Source organism: Semicossyphus pulcher, unplaced genomic scaffold (assembly GCF_022749685.1).
Source record: "Semicossyphus pulcher isolate SPU_LCO1_2020_fin unplaced genomic scaffold, fSemPul1.0.p SCAF_16, whole genome shotgun sequence".
Lineage (NCBI taxonomy): Eukaryota > Metazoa > Chordata > Actinopteri > Labriformes > Labridae > Semicossyphus > Semicossyphus pulcher.
The window spans coordinates 13,154,072-13,172,134 of NW_027211670.1; the positions used below are offsets into that span (position 1 = coordinate 13,154,072).

General features: G+C 41.9%; 2 protein-coding genes across 2 annotated transcripts; one reads left to right on the plus strand and one right to left on the minus strand.

Annotated features, from left to right (window-relative positions):
* The first annotated feature begins 2,349 nt into the window (after window positions 1–2,349).
* eif3c (eukaryotic translation initiation factor 3, subunit C) lies at window positions 2,350–11,613 on the plus strand. The gene is made up of 23 exons (XM_069664638.1): window positions 2,350–2,490; window positions 3,404–3,521; window positions 3,605–3,670; window positions 3,753–3,942; window positions 4,028–4,153; window positions 4,237–4,288; window positions 4,501–4,625; window positions 4,710–4,837; window positions 6,179–6,332; window positions 6,496–6,593; window positions 6,849–6,990; window positions 7,195–7,320; window positions 7,481–7,574; window positions 7,711–7,898; window positions 8,004–8,228; window positions 8,311–8,502; window positions 8,602–8,773; window positions 8,857–9,016; window positions 9,190–9,255; window positions 9,450–9,537; window positions 10,246–10,411; window positions 10,506–10,547; window positions 11,181–11,613. Exons 2-23 carry the CDS (start codon window positions 3,424–3,426, stop codon window positions 11,264–11,266), a joined length of 2,784 nt encoding a protein of 927 aa, XP_069520739.1. The 5' UTR covers window positions 2,350–2,490; window positions 3,404–3,423; the 3' UTR covers window positions 11,267–11,613.
* A 1,309-nt stretch (window positions 11,614–12,922) lies between these two features.
* On the minus strand, window positions 12,923–16,471 carry prodh2 (proline dehydrogenase 2). The gene is made up of 10 exons (XM_069665082.1): window positions 16,244–16,471; window positions 15,982–16,172; window positions 15,612–15,738; window positions 14,405–14,476; window positions 14,239–14,319; window positions 13,980–14,123; window positions 13,721–13,887; window positions 13,484–13,594; window positions 13,267–13,355; window positions 12,923–13,098 (listed from the first exon to the last, which is right to left on the minus strand). Exons 1-10 carry the CDS (start codon window positions 16,469–16,471, stop codon window positions 12,923–12,925), a joined length of 1,386 nt encoding a protein of 461 aa, XP_069521183.1.
* Window positions 16,472–18,063: the final 1,592 nt, after the last annotated feature.

Here is an 18,063-nt window from a genome sequence, read left to right on the forward strand (position 1 = left end):
ATAATGGCATTAGCTCCACATAATAGCATGATTGGACTGAGGTTGAAAATCGGCGAACTGACCCTTTAATAAGGGGTTGTGTGAACCTATGATTGCACAGAGGGATTGATGTCTTGTGTGAAATGCATTGTAAATTTAAAGGTCATTGTTTTTTCGCCCCTCTTTGCATACAAACAGCAGGTAACCCAGTGACGAAGATTTCCCAATCGAAGAAGCACCCCTTAACCAGAGGTGAAGCTTTGCAAGTAGCAGCAAAGAGGAGGAAAATGGGTAAATGACGATGCAGTTTTTTTTATTGTTTAGCCTTTTTAAGATTTGCATGATTTGTTAGTAATTGTTCATAAGCTAGTTGACAACACCTGTAACTAAATGTGCACACCGCTTATTGCAATGGTATTAAAAATAGGCCCCATTATTTTATTAATTTCATCCTTCCAGACGCTCCCTTACCATCCAGTAATGCTGAAGCCTCTGCTTCCTCCTGTGATGCTGCAAATAAAGCCAAAAACCTGAAACAGCCGACAACCGCTCAGAAAGCTTTGCCAGCTAAAACCCAAAGAGAAGGTGGGTCAGAGTTGTATCATACTGTTCTGCTATGTAGGACAGGACTGTGGTATCATTTTTGTTGGTCTTGTGAGTTCATTTCCGTCCTGTGAGTTACTTAGCTGCTCTGTTACTTTGTCTTCATCGCTTTTCCAGATGCTGCAGCAACAGCCTGTACCGCTGAGACCTCAACGTCTTGTGATGCTGTCAGCAGAGCCAGAGTCCTGAGACAACCTGCAGCCAACCACAGAGCTCTGCTAGCTAAACCTCACGCCCATGGTAAGAGTGCTAGGATGTACAGGGGGCATCATGGGACAACATTTCATCAAACCTCTGATGTGAGGTGCTACTTGACAACTCCACTGACCTATTTGGTGTATCTAGTAGGACTTCATGTTTACCTTGACATCTGCTTTTTAATATCTTGAACTTTTGTGCCTGTTTTAAAGCAAATTTCAGATTAAAAGTTCCCACAACAATATGAAAACCAGAAAATGTGTTTCTTTAGAAGTCCTCATAACAGTAGGAAAACAAAATGGTGTGTGTCAGTAAAACTAAAAACAATAGGGAAAACGTGCCAGGAAAAAGTCACTACAACAAGATCAAAACATTAGGTGTGTGTTGTTTAAGTTCCCATAATTACATATAAATCAGAACCTGTGTGTCAGTAAAAGTCTCTACAACAGGAAAACAGAATTAGAATTAAAAACAGATAACAGTTTTTCTTTTTATTTTAATGTTTGTTTTTTGCCTTTATCAGACACCTGACTTCTTTACACCTCAGCTAATCAAATCACATGTTATGTGTAGTTCTAACCATCAGTCATAATGGTCAAAATGTATCACCTCTGATAGTGGGTTATCTCTTCTTAAAGATAAAGGTTTATTCTACAGAAAATGCGTTCATTTTAAGTTCATCATTCAAATTGTATTGCAGGTTGTGCCAACTGTATCGTACTTGAACAGCAACTGAAAATGAAATCCGAAGAACTAAAGAGACTGAAAGAAGGTATGTGGTTTTTACCTGAATGAATGAATGAATTGCAAATGATTCATGACGAAAACAAGCTGTAACACTGTTGGATTAATTTTTTCCCCCTATTTTTCAGAGCTGCTAAAGAACTGCAAAGAAGAGGAGAAACGCTGATACAGATTAAAACGCCTGTGAAATTTAAAGTTACACAGTTTCAACCTGTGAAAGATTTTAATTCAATAAATGTACTTTTATGAAGCTTTTTATTGTATACCGACTTAGGTTGACCATTTATTACATTACATGGTTATCAAAGTATATTATTCTCACAACAAAATGCAGTATAACATCAACAAAAACAGTTTAAAAGCCATAAAGCATTGTTTTTGATGATGTTAAAACAATATGTATCCCACTGGTATTGTAAATATAAAAGTATATTAATAGACAATTACATTTTAAAACTGTGTTTATAACTTGCAATGTTAATGTTTCCATCCTCTAATGTGGAGTTTCTTTTCTTGAAGAAATCTAATAATTTTGTGTCAAAATAAAGGCAGACATTAATCCTAACTTACTCTGAGTTGCTTGGTCATGTTTTTCAGAGTATGTATTTGTGTGACATAATTGAAATAGATACTTTGTGAAGAAATATCTGATATGAAGCGTTATTTGTGATTTTTGTTATATTTATTATTTCCTATATTGTAAATGTAGCCCAATAACGGATGCTTTTTAGTTACATCTTCCCCCGCTGGGTGGCATCATAGCCCGTGAGTCTCTCAGTTGTGTTTTGTAGCTCTGCTGTGGACCATCCCTGTGTTTGTCGATCTACAACTTACTTCCTTTCCTGAAGCCAGTGCCCGGCAAGGCTGTCGCACGCCTTTATTTGTGGCCGCTATACTGCAAAACTGGATTTTATAACGAGCCAAAGTAGACAGACACACCACAGTATACAGTTCACAAGGACGTAGGTGAGTGTGTCTCTATTTACCGAGCAGTCAAATGATTCATTGTTCAGCGAAGTGAATAAACCAGCTACACGCGGGGAGGCCCTGTGATCTCTCTCGACTGATGCTAGCATTAGCTTAGCAACAACCCCGCGCCACGTTAGTTTCCCGTTATGTTGACGGATAAAACATGGCGTTAACTTGCTTATAACAACTTAAGACTGGATTGTGCTGTGTGTTTACGTTATGTGAGATTTGTAAAAGCATACAGTTTGAAACGTTTTTGTAACGACAGTTTCTTTTAAATCCCATCTGTCAAAGCTAGATAGCGTTAGCTAACTGAAGGTTGCTGTTGCGTAGCTCGTACAGACGCAGGTTGCTAACGTGACTAGCATCCATCGCCTCCCACTTGAATTCGTCAGGAAAACTCAGTCCCTGGAACAGCACCTAATGCTATGCTATTGTAAATTAACCTGTATTACAACTTTTACGTTAGCTATCAAAGCTTACAAAGCGTGTATCACCGTTGCTTATTAAGCAAAAGCACGCAGTTTCTTATTAGCGCAAGTATGCATAGTGACAGCAGCTAATGTTGGCTAGCTTTAAATAGCTAATTTGAAAAAATGAAGCAAATCTTGATTGTACCCCCATTTACCATCAACAAATGAAGTGTGATCTTATGTTCTAGTTATGTGTTGGCCGTGTCATAGTTTGTCGAGTAGCAGTGAGAAAACAATGAGAAAAGAAAAACACCTGCTGGTGCTTTTAAAAGTGTTTTCATTCGTGAGCTTAATGCATCGATTCATAAGTAGATTACTTATCATTTACATATTGGAAGCACAGCTGTTTGGTAAAACAAGATGTTGACAGTTTCTATAGCACAGATGCTGTTTAATCGTTTTCACCATTATTTACATATTTAACTTTGTCTTTACAGATTGACAGTTCCCTTCAACAATGTCTCGTTTCTTTGCGACCGGGTCTGACAGCGAGTCAGAGGAGTCCTCATCCGCAGATGAGATCACCCCTAAAGCACCTGGAACAACTTTCAAGCAGTCAGTGAAACTTACAATAAATCTTACAACGACTCAAATTCCATTTTTTGTTTAAACCTCACTCATCCATATTGTTTCCCCAGGTCGCTGCTTCTTAGTGATGATGAGGAGGACACCAAGAGGGTGGTGCGCAGCGCCAAAGACAAAAGGTTGGTGTTTTATCTTTTTTGGCTGCACTTTTTATTCATTTTAAATTTAGTTTTTTAATGGATTAATTGTAAAATCTAAAAGGTTTGAGGAGTTGACCAACCTCATCAAGACCATCCGCAATGCCATGAAGATTCGTGACATGGCCAAATGTCTCGAAGAGTTTGAGCAGTTATGTCGAGCCTTCCTCAAAAGCAAGAATATAGTGGACAAAGAGGGTGTTCCCCCTTTCTACATCCGTCTTCTAGCCGACCTGGAGGACTACCTGAACCAGGTCAGTAGCTCAGAGCTAAACCACAACTCTGTCTGCCACTACTTTTTCAAAGCAGAAGAAATAATCGGCCTTATTTTGTTTGCAGCTATGGGAGGACAAAGAGGGCAAGAAGAAGATGAACAAAAACAACGCAAAAGCCCTCAGTACGCTCCGTCAGAAGATCCGCAAGTACAACAGAGATTATGAAACGGAAATAGCTGCGTACAAGGAGGTAAATAAGGAAGCTTTCTCTCAGTTTTCAATAAACAAAGGAATACATTTAATCTCAATGTTTTCTCCCTCTTCCTCTATTAGAACCCACAGGAGTCTGCTGATGAAGAGGAGGAGAAGGAGCAAGGGGACTCTGGTAAGCTTGCTGTTAATGCATGTTTACATGTTGAAAGATTGTCGTAATATTTGCCACATGGCAGTTTTTCAATTTGTGCTATAGCTCAGTTGTGTACATATAAGTGTTTTTTGTATCAGGATCACATGTAAATGATAAAACATAATTGATAATTGTAATATTAAATGCGTACTTTTATTGTCTCATTTTAATTAAAATTGTTCTTCCTCCAGGCTCGTCTTCTGACAGCGACGACGAGGCAGGCGATGAAGGAGTGTCAGCCAAGTCCTTCTTAAAGAAAAAGCCCGAGCCCACCTCAGAGGCCAACAAGTTCCTCAAGACTGAAAAGGGATCCGGGGTATGACGCCACCGGGCCGCTTGTTAAAGTTCTTAACTACTGTGTGAGGAGAGATCGAGCTAATGTGCCTGTCTTTCTCTCCAGGACGAGTCCTCTTCCAGCGACGATGACGATGATGAAGACTGGGGCTCAGACTCTGTGGACAGCGGCAGTGAGAGCTCGGACGACGGAGAGGAAAAGAGCTCTTCTCTGGCCACGGTCTTCCTCAAGAAGTGAGTTTTTGGTTTAGAACAGAAAATATTTTTGAATCTTTCAAAATACAAACAAACTGAAGAAAAGCGTCATTAATACTTTACAGTGTTTCCCACAGGTCTGAAATGTACTTGTGGTGGTAGGGTGTGTGTGTGGGGTACTCTGATTAAGTATATTAGGCCCTGTGATTATACAAGGAGCCTCATTCACCTTCATTAGACTTTAAAAAACATCATATAATAAAAACTGATGCAGACTCGAAGCGCTGAGAGGGGGAGAGCACGGAGGGAGGGAGGGAGCGGGTGATCGCTGACGGAAGTGATGACGTGATATAAAACTTAGTTTGATTATGAAGCCTGATGCTCCTCTACAGCTCTGTGTGGAATATATGACCTACACAGCAGACTGGAGTCTCTGTTAACAGCGACAGACAGACAGAAAGATCCACGTTGTTAAACATCTATGTCATCCCCGCACTGCGATATTATAAACTATGATGAACTGATCGCAGGTTACAGCTCCTGCTTGTGTCAGTCACAGCATGTGGAGAAGGTAGTTTATACTTTATATAAACTGTACGCAGACAGATCGCGACCTTATTGAGCCAGGTACAGAGCGTGAGAAAAAGACAGATCTGTGTTATCTGCATCGTCTTTTAATGTCTGTGTTTAAAAAAACAATAAAAAAAAAAACAGATTTTTGCCGTCTATTACCATGGCAACAATCGGAGCTTCGGAGCTTCGGAGCTTCGAAGCTTCGAAGCGTTCGGATCAGACCCAAATAATATCCACCGTTTGCGGGTCTTAAACGCAATACACGCGTGTGCGTTTCTCTCTCTGTTTCTTTGCAGAGCATGTGTGACTTTCATGTGAAACCTCTCCGCGATATCAGAACCAGCAGGTAGGGGAGGGGCTAGATTGCCCAGTGCCACTGTTTAATCGGTTGCGGGTGGCTTCGTTCTCACGGATGGATTAAAAAAAATGCACCAAATATACTTGGGTGGCTGTTAATATACCTGGGCAGCCTGCCCAAGTAAAGTCTATGTGTGGGAAACCCTGACTTTACATTGATTTGCTTTGTAAAGTATGTAGTGCCGAGTATTTGTGTATCTCAAGCATTAGCATGTACAGTTATAACAGATTAAACATCTTCTCAAATGTGACATTTTGGCTACTTTTTGTTTAGTTTTACCCCATTGTAAATCAAATAGACTTTGTTATTTAAAAGGCTGAACAATGTAACAAATAAATCATAGATTGATTAACTAATAATGAAAATAACGGCAAGTTCAAAGCGTTAGTGTTGATAAAAAATGTCTATTAGTTGCTTTTTATAATGTCTGCTCACCACTCTGTGCTCAGGACTCAGGACTCTGACAAGCCCAGCGAGAAGAAGCTCGGGAAGAAAAAGAAGCCCAAGAAGAAAGAGCGGCTGGAGGAGGAGGCTGAGGAGGAGGGCGGAGAGGAGGTGGAGGGCGGCTGGGAGAAGGTGAAGGGAGGCGCTCCTATGGTCAAGGTGAGAAGAGATCATGGAAAAGGCCTTTTTAGATTTACTGCTGAAACAAGATGAATAATTTATTATTATTATGATTTTTATTTTATTTTTTAAAGTCTGATGTGATGTGAACAGTTTTTTTCCATATTTACTAATGGGCCGTTTCCTTTTTCACGAGGAAAAGCCTAAGATGTTCGCCAAAGGTACAGAGATCAACATCCCAGTTGTAGTAAAGAAGCTGAATGAGATCCTGCAAGCAAGAGGCAAAAAGGGCACCGACAGGTAATGTTGCTGCATACATATTTAATGTACAATCACATAATTACACAGAAATAGTGTTTATCTTTAAATCAGTAACCCACATCCCAGCTGTCCTTGTAAGTTCTGTAAATCGCCTCAGAAAAGGTTTTGCACTTGAATAATTTCATCATTAGTGTTAAAAAGCAGTAGCCCCCCTGACTGGTTTATTAGGTGTTGTACACATGCGTCATTGTAATGTCTCTGATCTACTCCTCACCTTTTTCCTCCGTCTGACAGGGCGGCCCAGATCGAGCTGCTCCACGCTCTGGCAAACATCGCCAATGAGAACAACCTGGGCCAAGGTATCCTGGTCAAGATCAAGTTCAACATCATCGCCTCCTTGTACGACTACAACCCCAACCTGGCGGCCTTCATGAAGGTAGGAGCCACTGTCTCTTTAAATGTCATGATATCTAGATTTTATATCTAATAGTTCGAAGTTTTCCTCCAAAAGAATCGAACAAAACAAAATAAGGACCTAATGTGCAAATATATCAACTGAAATAAAATAACCATTGAAATCCTTTGCTATTTGTGATGATATAAACGAATCAGACTCTGAGCTGACTTTATTTCTCTTCAGCCCGACATGTGGAAGAAGTGTCTGGACTGTATCGACGAGCTGCTGGACATCCTCTTTGAGTACAACAACATCTTCATCGGGGAGAACATCGCAGAGGACAGCGAGAGTCTGGCAGTCTCAGACCAGGTACCCCATCTTTTCTGCTCTGTTTTTGTTTCACTATTAAATCAGTATGAATGTCTCGCACAAACTTCAAAAGTTATTGTTAATTCTTGTAATCCCAGATGTAAGAAGACATAGAAGTGAAAATAGATATTAATTGCTTGTTTGTTTGTTTTTATTTCAGCCATTCAGGGTTCGTGGATGCATCTTAACCCTGGTCGAGAGGATGGATGAGGAGTTTACAAAGATCATGCAGAACACAGATCCCCACTCACAAGGTGAGCTCTACCAGAAAACGGACTCAAGACTAATGTTTAATTCTATTCTAAATTTGGATGTGAAAGTAAATCTAATAGTAGTAAAACATCATGTTGTTGTTCCTACTCATCGCTCTCTTCTCCACTCGTCCTTTAGAATATGTGGACAATCTGAAGGACGAGGGACATGTTTGCGGCATCATTGACCGCCTGCTCAACTACATGGAGACCAAGGGCAGCACCGAGGAGATCTGCCGCATCTACCTGCGCAGAATCATGCACACCTACTACAAGTTCGACTACAAGGCCCATCGCCGCAGCCTGGGCCTCCAGGGAGAGACGAAGGTGAGAGAAGCAGAGGAGTGGCACAGAGCTGAATCAGAGAGAGACAGATTTTGTGACAGTCTTTGTGCGTTTCCCTGAGTTGTGTGTCTGTCTGCTGTTTTTTAGTCGGAGCAGGACCAGGAGGAGAGCGAGGGTGAGGACAGCGCCGTCATCATGGACCGCCTCTGCAAGTTCATCTACGCCAAAGATCGCACCGACCGCATCCGTACCTGCGCCATCCTCTGCCACATCTACCACCACGCTCTGCACTCCCGCTGGTACCAGGCCCGAGACCTGATGCTGATGAGCCACCTGCAGGACAACATCCAGCACGCCGACCCGCCTGTACAGGTGGGCAAACGCAAAGCTACACCAGAGAATAACAATGAACCCTGAAGGGATGCTAAGTACATATTTCCTTTATATCGTCTAGATCCTGTACAACAGAACCATGGTGCAGCTCGGCATTTGCGCCTTTAGGCAGGGCATGATCAAAGACGCCCATAATGCACTGCTGGACATCCAGTCCTCTGGTCGCGCCAAGGAGCTGCTGGGTCAGGGTTTGCTCATGAGGAACATGCAGGAGAGGAACGCCGAGCAGGAGAAGATCGAGAAGAGGAGACAGGTAAGTCAGACGTCAGCAGAGTGAGATTGTTATTTATGGTCGTTTTATATCAGGTAGAGAGCCTGACAATATAATCATAACATTTGACCTCCCTCGCAGGTGCCGTTCCACATGCACATCAACCTGGAGCTGCTGGAGTGTGTGTACCTGGTGTCGGCCATGCTGCTGGAAATCCCCTACATGGCCGCACACGAGTTTGATGCCCGCCGCAGGATGATCAGCAAGCAGTTCCACCACCAGCTCAGGGTGGGAGAGAGGCAGCCGCTGCTGGGTACGCAACAACTCTTAATACCACAGTGTCTAACGTGTAGAGGAAGAAGGGAGGATAACTGTAGTCTTCCGTTTGTCCTGCAGGACCCCCAGAGAGCATGAGAGAGCACGTCGTAGCAGCCAGCAAAGCCATGAAGATGGGAGACTGGCGTACCTGCCACTCGTTCATCATCAACGAGAAGATGAACAGTAAAGTGTGGGACCTGTTTCCTGAGACGCAGCGAGTGCGCGAGATGCTCGTCAGGTTAGCATACCGCGTTAGCATCCATTAGTTAATCAATCAATGTAACCTGTTGTGCCTTCGTATTTTACAAGTTAGGTTTATGATTTAAGGGTTCAGATGATTATTTGAGACCCTGCTGTGATTATGTAACTATCACTTACCAACATTTCATCTTTGTTGTTTCCTTTTTATAGGAAGATCCAAGAGGAGTCACTGAGGACTTACCTGTTCACATACAGCAGTGTATACGACTCCATCAGGTAGGCCCAATACAGTGCAGTCTGTCCATAATACAGCAATCACCTGTGTAGACTAGTGTGCTTTTTGCTCTCAGCTAAAGCCTTCATTTGTACCCACTCAAACCAGAAATTGCTTTAAAGTCAGCTGTAGCTCAACAGCAGTCAGCAAATCAAACAAACCTTAATTCTATATAAATATTGTGTTTTTCCTCCAGCATGCAGACGCTGTCTGAGATGTTCGAGTTGGAGATACCCACAGTTCACAGCATCATCAGCAAGATGATCATCAATGAGGAGCTGATGGTACGTTTCCTGGCTTCTTCTTTTAGAGTGAATTTTAAGATGCTACTGCTGCATCTTTACACAAACTTAAATCTCGGATCCCATCGGCTATATTCTGACGATATAACCTCCAGTGAACATTCTGCGTGCTGCATTGAACGCGCTTTTCTTTCAATTTACTTTAATTAACGGTGCTTACCTTTGCCGAAATTTCAACATCATGACGCAGATTTGTAAAAAGTAAATCTGAAGCTCTGTCAGGTCTGTCCTCAAGAGCAGAAGAAAACTATTTTTAAAATGCTCGTTGGATCGGATCGATCATTTCTGATGCATTCGAGAAAGTCTGAACGCTGAACGGCTTTCGTGACGCAGCGTCAAGTCCCAAGTTGAATTTCAGATCAAGAACAGATTGTTAGCTTTTAGCATGCAGATGTCTGTTTATAGAGATGAATAAGAAGCTAAACCATCATCAGATGGCGCTGATGGGAGCCGGGATGTCATTACGTTCTGCCTGCTTTTGCTCTACTCACAGACTGTTTATCCTGCACACGCAGCAGCCTGCTGAAACGTGATTGGTCAATATTACTCGGACTACGAGTGTAGTTCAAACGAAACCAGAACACTTGCCATTCCTCAAATCCAAGTCCCTGCCTCCAGCTTCTACATTTCTATGTAGAATCTGTAAATAGAGATGACTTAAATCATCTCAATGTTTCCTCTCCCCTTAAGGCATCACTGGACCAGCCCACACAGACGGTGGTGATGCACCGCACAGAGCCCACCTCCCTGCAGAACATGGCCCTTCAGCTGGCTGAGAAACTGGGCAGCTTGGTGGAGAACAACGAGCGCGTCTTCGACCTCAAACAGGGCGTCTACGGAGGCTACTTCAACAGAGGTGAGTGTGCGTGCATCGTTTGGGCTCTCTTTGCTATTAAAAGTTGAATACTGCTCTCTTGATAAATAACAACTCCTTTCTCTTTGCATTACAGATCAGAAAGGCGGCTACCAGCAGAATAAGTCCTACCAGAGAGGTACGTTCAGTTCATGTTTGCTGTTAATTCATAGCTGCTTTTAAAGTCGAGGTGAAATAAAAAATGTCATTTTAATCCTTTTAGATCACATCCCCGGTAATATTGTGCATCTATTTGACAATATAGGCCAAAAAATGTACAGAAAAACGATTTCTTCGCATTCTTGTATCAAAATCTGATCATTTTTTCTTCCTGTAAAACAAAATATCACGTGTGCCTACGTAAGCTACTGTAGGACCAACCAATGAATCTGCAACATTTAGCCGCAGAGCACCAAGAACGCTCCGTCAGTTAGCTAGCTACTGCGCTGTGGAGAACGTCTGTCTATGCCCACTTCTCAACGATCAAATCAAATCCCTCTCATGATATGTCCCACCTGCACGACCTGTTTCACTCGGATAACGTCACGATACGGAAGCTAGATACTCTCGAAATGCTGTTTCAGCTCGACTTTAACTTTGTTGCTGACTGAGATTATTTGCGTTTAATCAGTAACTTTCTTGTAATGTATCACAAAGTTCTGGTAAGGATAGGGATTCTTCTAATCTTAAGAGAACTACTTCATATGTTGTGTTGTACAACTTCACCTGGCACATATATCTGATTAGATGCTAACATGTGGATTTCTCACAGATAATCATCAGAAAGGTGGCTACCAGAGGAAAGAGGGCGGCTACAATAGAGGCGGCTACAGAAACCAGAACCAAAGCAACTACTGAGCTTTGGACGAGCGGATTTCAGTCTCACCACCTGAAACTAGTCTTCATTCCTTAACAACAACAACAACAACATGGATTTCATGCACTTGGCTGTTTTCTCTTCTCCTTCGTTTGACTCTTAACTGCTCGCTGCTCATCCTGAAACAGCTGACCGTCATCACAGTGCAAGCCTTGCTCACTGCAGCTGCATAGTGTGGTTTTCAGTACATGAAGAGTTTTGAAGTTGTTATTAATTTTAGTAAAATAAAGGCGCTGCAGTGTGGCCGGCTTGCAGCAGTGGTCAGGAGACGGACATGTCAAGTATAGATGAATTACACTTATCTAATAAACAATAACAAACAGTGTGATATGAGTTGTCTTATTAACAGTTTTATTTGTTTTGATATAAATTCAACACGATAACATCAAAGCATCAAACAAAAACAACATAAACCCCCCGTCCTTCCTGAACTTGTATCAGTGAAAATCAGACAAATGAACTTGTCAGGTCCACCTACCATCAACTAAATAAGAGATTGATCAACCTTGTTCTTGATAAAGGGTTATATGTAGTCGACAGAGGTTTGTATTGGATTTTCCACAGACATAAGTATGTCAATCAATCAATCAATCAAATTTTATTTGTATAGCGCCAAATCATAACCAGGGTTATCTCGAGACACTTTACAGAAAGAGCAGGTCTAGACCGACTCTTTGTTAAGTTATTTAAAGAGAGGCCCAACATGAATCCACCATGAGTAGCACTTAGCAATTCGGCACATTGGCAAGGAAAAACTTCCTTTTAACAGGCAGAAACCTCGAGCAGAACCAGACTCATGTTGAACAGCCATCTGCCTCGACTGGAAAATGTATGTAAAGACGATTTCTAATCACATTCATGTATGCTCAACACACACACTAGTTCCTTTTAAGTGGCAGAGGCAGATTAAGCTGCGTCTCTCAAAGGTCGTTGAGTTGAGTTTGTGTATTAACAGAAGCAGGTCTTCCATAACCTGAATCCCTCTGGTTATCCAGCATTACAAAGTTAAAGCTGAGCGGAGTGAGTGCAGCTTTAACGAAAAGTAAAAGAAGAGAAATACTCTTTGGAGTCAAGGAGGTCGAGCTTTGATATTACATAGTTGACATTGCAATGGGGCAATGAGGTTACTCACAGACTTGGCACAGGGCATGAAAAATAGTGGGTTGACAGCAGCTTAAAAGGAAGCATGAAAATACCAAACTGTTGAATGTAAATATGGCATATTATATTTGGCAATAAGGAATGTTGCATGGCAATATTTAAAGTTACCCCAATTCTGATTTTAACTCTTTAACAGCTTATAGGAAACTATAGGGAGCTTTACTTTTATGACAGCTGATGGAAATATATTTTGTTGCACTTGCTGTTCTCAGCTGTTGGAAAATCCTAGCTAATTTTCTTTTATACAGTAATTTAGATCTAAACTACTTTACCTATGCAGGTCACCAGCTTAATTTTTATCAGTATTGATCGGGATAAAGGCCTTTCTTATGAGCTCTGAGGCTGTGTATTGCAGGCATGGTTATTCTAGGCTCCCGTACATTTCCTGACTGAGTGTGTTCAATGGTTCGGCAGCAGCGTTTACACTCACTCACATTAACAGCCTCTCCCTCTCTCCCCCTCTTTGTGTCGGCCTGTTATCTGCCTCCCCTCAGACTCAGCCTCCTGTAGAACTCTTTCCTCAGCAGGTCTCTCTCTTTGCGGATTCCCTGCAGCACGGTTCGATTCTCCTGAGCCCGGCGCACCAGGTAGGGCAGCGTGTCGTCCACTGAGCCGTACGGCACTGACTTGTAGACGGCATATCCTTCCTTAGCTTGGGGGATGACGTTTCAGAGGGTAATAAGACAAAGTGAAAAGATGTAGACATTTTCCATCACTGTACGTATAAATCACTCAAAAAACAAAGATAGGAAAGGAAAAGGTTTCTTTCTTTGATTAAACACAGGAAATCCTTAAATGTGACAGTAAAGCAGCAGCTCACCCAGTGTGAGGGAGACGTGATCACACATTCCCAGCAGTTGGCCGAAACACACCGAGCCTCCATCTTTGTCAATCCCCAGCATGTCCATCCTATCATATACACAAAAGCTGCCTCATATATGGCGGAAATACCAAACTTGAGGCTTGAGAACTTGTTGTAGTTTTACATTAGATAAAAAGAAAAACTATGAAATAACAAAGTTTAGTTACGGTCTAACCTTTTGGCAGCTTGTTTCACTGACTCCTCGTTGTGACTGGCCACTATAATCCTGTAGCGCTCGGGTTTCTGGGAAATGGCCTTCAGCATCACATCCAGTGAGCCGTTATAGCTGCACACAAGCAAACAGATGAAATGTGTCGGGGTCAAGCTCACTGCCAGAAATTATGTTCTTAAGAAGTTTTTTATTCATGATAAATTTGCCTGGTTGTGATTATAATTGCTGCCTGTTGTCTACCTGACATTGGTGTCCTCCCAGCAGTTGTGAATGGGGTCCTGGCGACCCTCCTTCTCCGCCACCTTCCTCTCTTTGTCCATGTAGGCTCCTCGCACCAGCTTCACTCCCAGACAGAAACCCTCCTCTTTAGAGAGACGCAGAGCTTCCAGCAGGAGAGACCTGGACTCCTGACAGACACAGACAGAAGGGAGAGTGATTCAGACAGAGGAGAAAATACGTAATAATCCTAATTAGTTTAAAGATTTGTTTGGATATTTACCTTCAGGTAACACTGATACGTGTTCCAAATCCAGACACCATCTTTGTTAAACTTCTTCATCATCGCCATGGTGACAAGCGAGAGGGCGGGGTTCATGTAGGTGTACTCTGCATCAACCAGGACTCGGACTTTGTTCACGCTTGCCTAACAAGAAATTATTTATCTTTAAAATAATAATATTGAATGCGTTTAAAATCTGACACATTGTCACTCTGATGCAGGTCAAACATAAATGTCCCATGATGCTTCACATCTGTACCTCTGCTATTTTGTTGAGTCGCTGCAGGCCGCAGAGGAAATGAGCAACTTCACTTTCATCCAAACCAGGGAAGGCAATTTGCTGACAGATCAAAGGTCAAAGGTTATGAAACTGAATCACTGTAATGAATAATTAACGTGGTTATTTTGGTGTACCGTGAGCATACCTCTCCATTCATGGCTCTCACAACCTGATTCAGGTCATAGGGTTGTTTTGCGATGATGGTTGTAAGTTTCACCTTAAAGAAAGCAGCACAGAGTCATCAGCTGGTAGTAAAAAGGATATTTGTGGGGGCATGTTAAAACAACTTTGAACAGCTGTGGACACATCAAACACTGAAACGTGTGCTCTTATCTTTTTTTCCCACCTATTTGAACTACATTCAGCAACTGTTCGGCTCACAGTTATCATATGACCTCCAAAGTCTGGAAATGTCACCACTGTTTTTTCCTTGCTTGGATCATGTGCGCAACATCTTAGTAAATGTCTCTGGTGGCCAAAATATATGTTAGAGACCCGTATCTACTAAATGAAACCCAAGGCCTGAAGAATAATATCCTAAAAATATAATAAAAGGTAAAAAGTGACGCCAACCCAGAAGAGCCAAAAACTGAAGTTCCTGAAGTGTCCACTAGAGGCCGGCTCCAAAAGCGAGTCAAGCTTCATTTGGCCCCATTTTAAAATACTCAAATTTAAAACAGAATTAAATATGATTATAGCCTGGTAAAAAACAACAACATTGTGCTCTGTATTACACATTTACCCATTTGTGACAACTTTACAGGGAGTGATTTATTATTAAATTCACACATTTAAAGTGATAATCTCAAAGTTCTCACTTTCATTCTATTTGGCGGCACCTTATGGCGATAAAAGGCAATTGATGGTGCATTTATATGGACATTTATTTAAATGAAAATCTTCAAGTTTATCACTTTAAATTATATTGAGGCTTAATGTTATGCATAATTAGTGGCGTGGTCACTTTCAGTGACAGGGGGGAGCTTTTAGGTGGGCATTCATCCTCATCTGCCTGCACAGCAGTGTTTGTGTTGTTGGAGCCTTCTAGAGAATTCTTAGAACTACTAAGCATGTAACGATGTCTGCTCTCACCTTACCTGGCTTGTTAGCTCATTAAGTACTTGTCTTACACTGGCCGTTAACTTTCAAATTAGCCTGCTAATGAACTTTGATGACCTAGCATATGCCAACTCCTCGCACCTCTCCAGCTACGCCCTCTTCTCCAAATATGGTCACCTCTGCTTTAAAACAGACAAGATGGTGACGGCCATGAGGCTGAACTTAGGGCAATCTACAAGCTAATGGGTAATGTTACGATGGCTATGTCCACTTCTTATTTATGGAAGCCTTACACACAGCTCCGGGCTGAGCAGGGCCGTGATCTTCAGCTGCATCATTGGGTCTTTGCTCCAGGCGTTGCTGTGAGACATGCGCACACATTCCAACATGGCCTCCATGTTGTCGTCGTATCTCTTCTCTCTGGTGAAAACAGGAAGTAAGATTAAATTGTACTTTACTTTTCATCAAGTAAAAATCAGAGCCTTTCCTTTTATAACCTCTCACTGCTGTCAGTGCAATAACAGTGTGCATTCACTTAAATAATAATTGTTTCCAAAAATGTTTGATGCTGATATTCTCAGCTCTGAAAGGTTCGGGGGCTCTAAGGATGGCTGTTTTCTGTCCTGGTGTATCAGAATAGTGTATTTTAAAGGTTAGTTCTACCCAGTGCTTTCTCCCAGGTCCTCCTCGATGGGCACCGCCAGCATGGGCCTCAGTCCCAGCAGGCTCATCTTCTCCATGGACTGAGAGATCTCACTCTCGTTCTCTCCGGCCACAAACTGAGCGTACACGGTGGGCCGCAGCAGCATAGAAAACCCCCATCTCCCCAGGATGGTGCGTGCTATCGTCATGAGCTGAAAGAAGAATTTGAATTTGATCTCACAGTCTCCAAATAATGAAGATGAGTGACAATCTGAAGTCTTACCGTCCCACAGTTGTTGACCAGCACGGGGAAGGAGCACAGATGGAAGACGCCCAGAGCTCGCAGCAGCTCACCGAAACTCTTCACCCGGAAGGCTTTGGGATCCTCAAAGGCCAGAGTCGTTGGGAGAAGGTCTGGCTGCTTGACCTCCACCATCCTGCTGGCCACAGTGTTCTTCATCCTCAACGTCAGGAGGCGAGGGAGTGAAGGACGCAAACGAAAGCACAACATTGTCCCTGGTAAATGTGTGTGTTTGTGTGTTATTGGCTCAGCTTGTATGTGCAGTCTCAATGATTGGGAGTGTTTGTGAGAAGGACGATCCGATCATGTCAGACTGTGTTGGGAGAGCAGAAGAAAAGGATGTCAGTGATGTTAATGCGGTGACCTGCTAAATAAGTGTCAAAAACAAAGTTACCCTTAGTATATAAAGCATTTAAACTCACTGTAACTCCCCCTTTAAAGTGTTGAACTAAGTTAAGTGATGAATTCTTTCTATGAGTTCTTTTTATTGTCATATCATAACAAAAACATCAAAGCAGTTGTTAGCAATGAAATCCGTGTGAGGAGAAATCATGAAAGTGGAACAAAATCTAGTCAGTTTCTACTTTTTCTTACATTTAACATCTGAGTATTTCTTTCCTCCAGGCAGGACATTTTGAGCGAGGTGTATGCGAGGCTTCTCCAAAACATAAGCCTCTGAAAATAACAATAAAATAGCAAAAGGAAGTCAAAGGAGAAACCTTACCTGCGTCCCAAAACGTTACATCCAGAGGATGCTTTCATGATGACAAGCTAAGCAGGTGTGACTTTTATGTTGTGAACGAGTAAAGCTAGTCCACTTTTGCCTTACTCACTTGTTAATGAATGACTGCTTGGAAATTTGAGTAAACACCAAGTTGACCCTTAGCATCAACCCACAAGTGTTGTCGCACTCTGACACCAAAAAGTAACTTTGTCATGGGTTAAAACATTTGTCATGTTGGATCAGTCTTTCCAAGGCTTTTCACCAGAAGCTTTGGAATACATTTGGTGACTTCAGATTGTCGTCCAGTTAGAGTGGGTGAAATACAGGTAACTATTTGAATAATGCATTAGGCCTAATTATTAGACTTGTTAACTGTGAAACAGAGCCTAAGTTTGAATTGGGATTCATTAGGGATGTTGTATTAAGAAATGTTTTTCTGCAAGCTTCCGCTAATGAACACACAAAATCCCATTAAAAAGTGAAATTCCTCTCAATTAGAACTCTTTACTAGAAAAAACCTGGTGTGACACAGGAAGAAAAATGGGTACATATCCAAACAGATGCTCCGGAGAGGTCAGTTATACATATTATACATATTTTCGCTAACATACCTAGCAAAGCAACCAGGAGAGGAAATTATTAACTTCTGTCTACCACCATCTCTGTCCCAACAGATTGTCCTTTGACTTCACACACAGGCTGTTCACGTCTTTTCTACTCTGACATGGATGACCAGCCAAGCATGAAAATAATTATTGTTTCCAAAAATGTTTGATGCTGATATTCTCAGCTTTGAAAGGTTCGGGGGCTCTAAGGATGGCTGTTTTCTGTGCGGGCAGAAAGGAGAGGAGGTTTGAGACAATACCTTCTGTTAAAATCTGTTATAATTTGTATTTAAAAGGTCTAAAGCAGTTCGGTACAGTCTGAGTATTTTTTTTACTTAGCAGGAAAGATGTCAGAGGAAGTGCTCAGGATGGGTGGTGTTTCAAGATACAAGATTTTAGTCTAGATAGTGTTTAGATGAAAGTTAGGCATTTTGTTAAATATCATTATTCACTTTCTTGTCGAGAGTTAGACG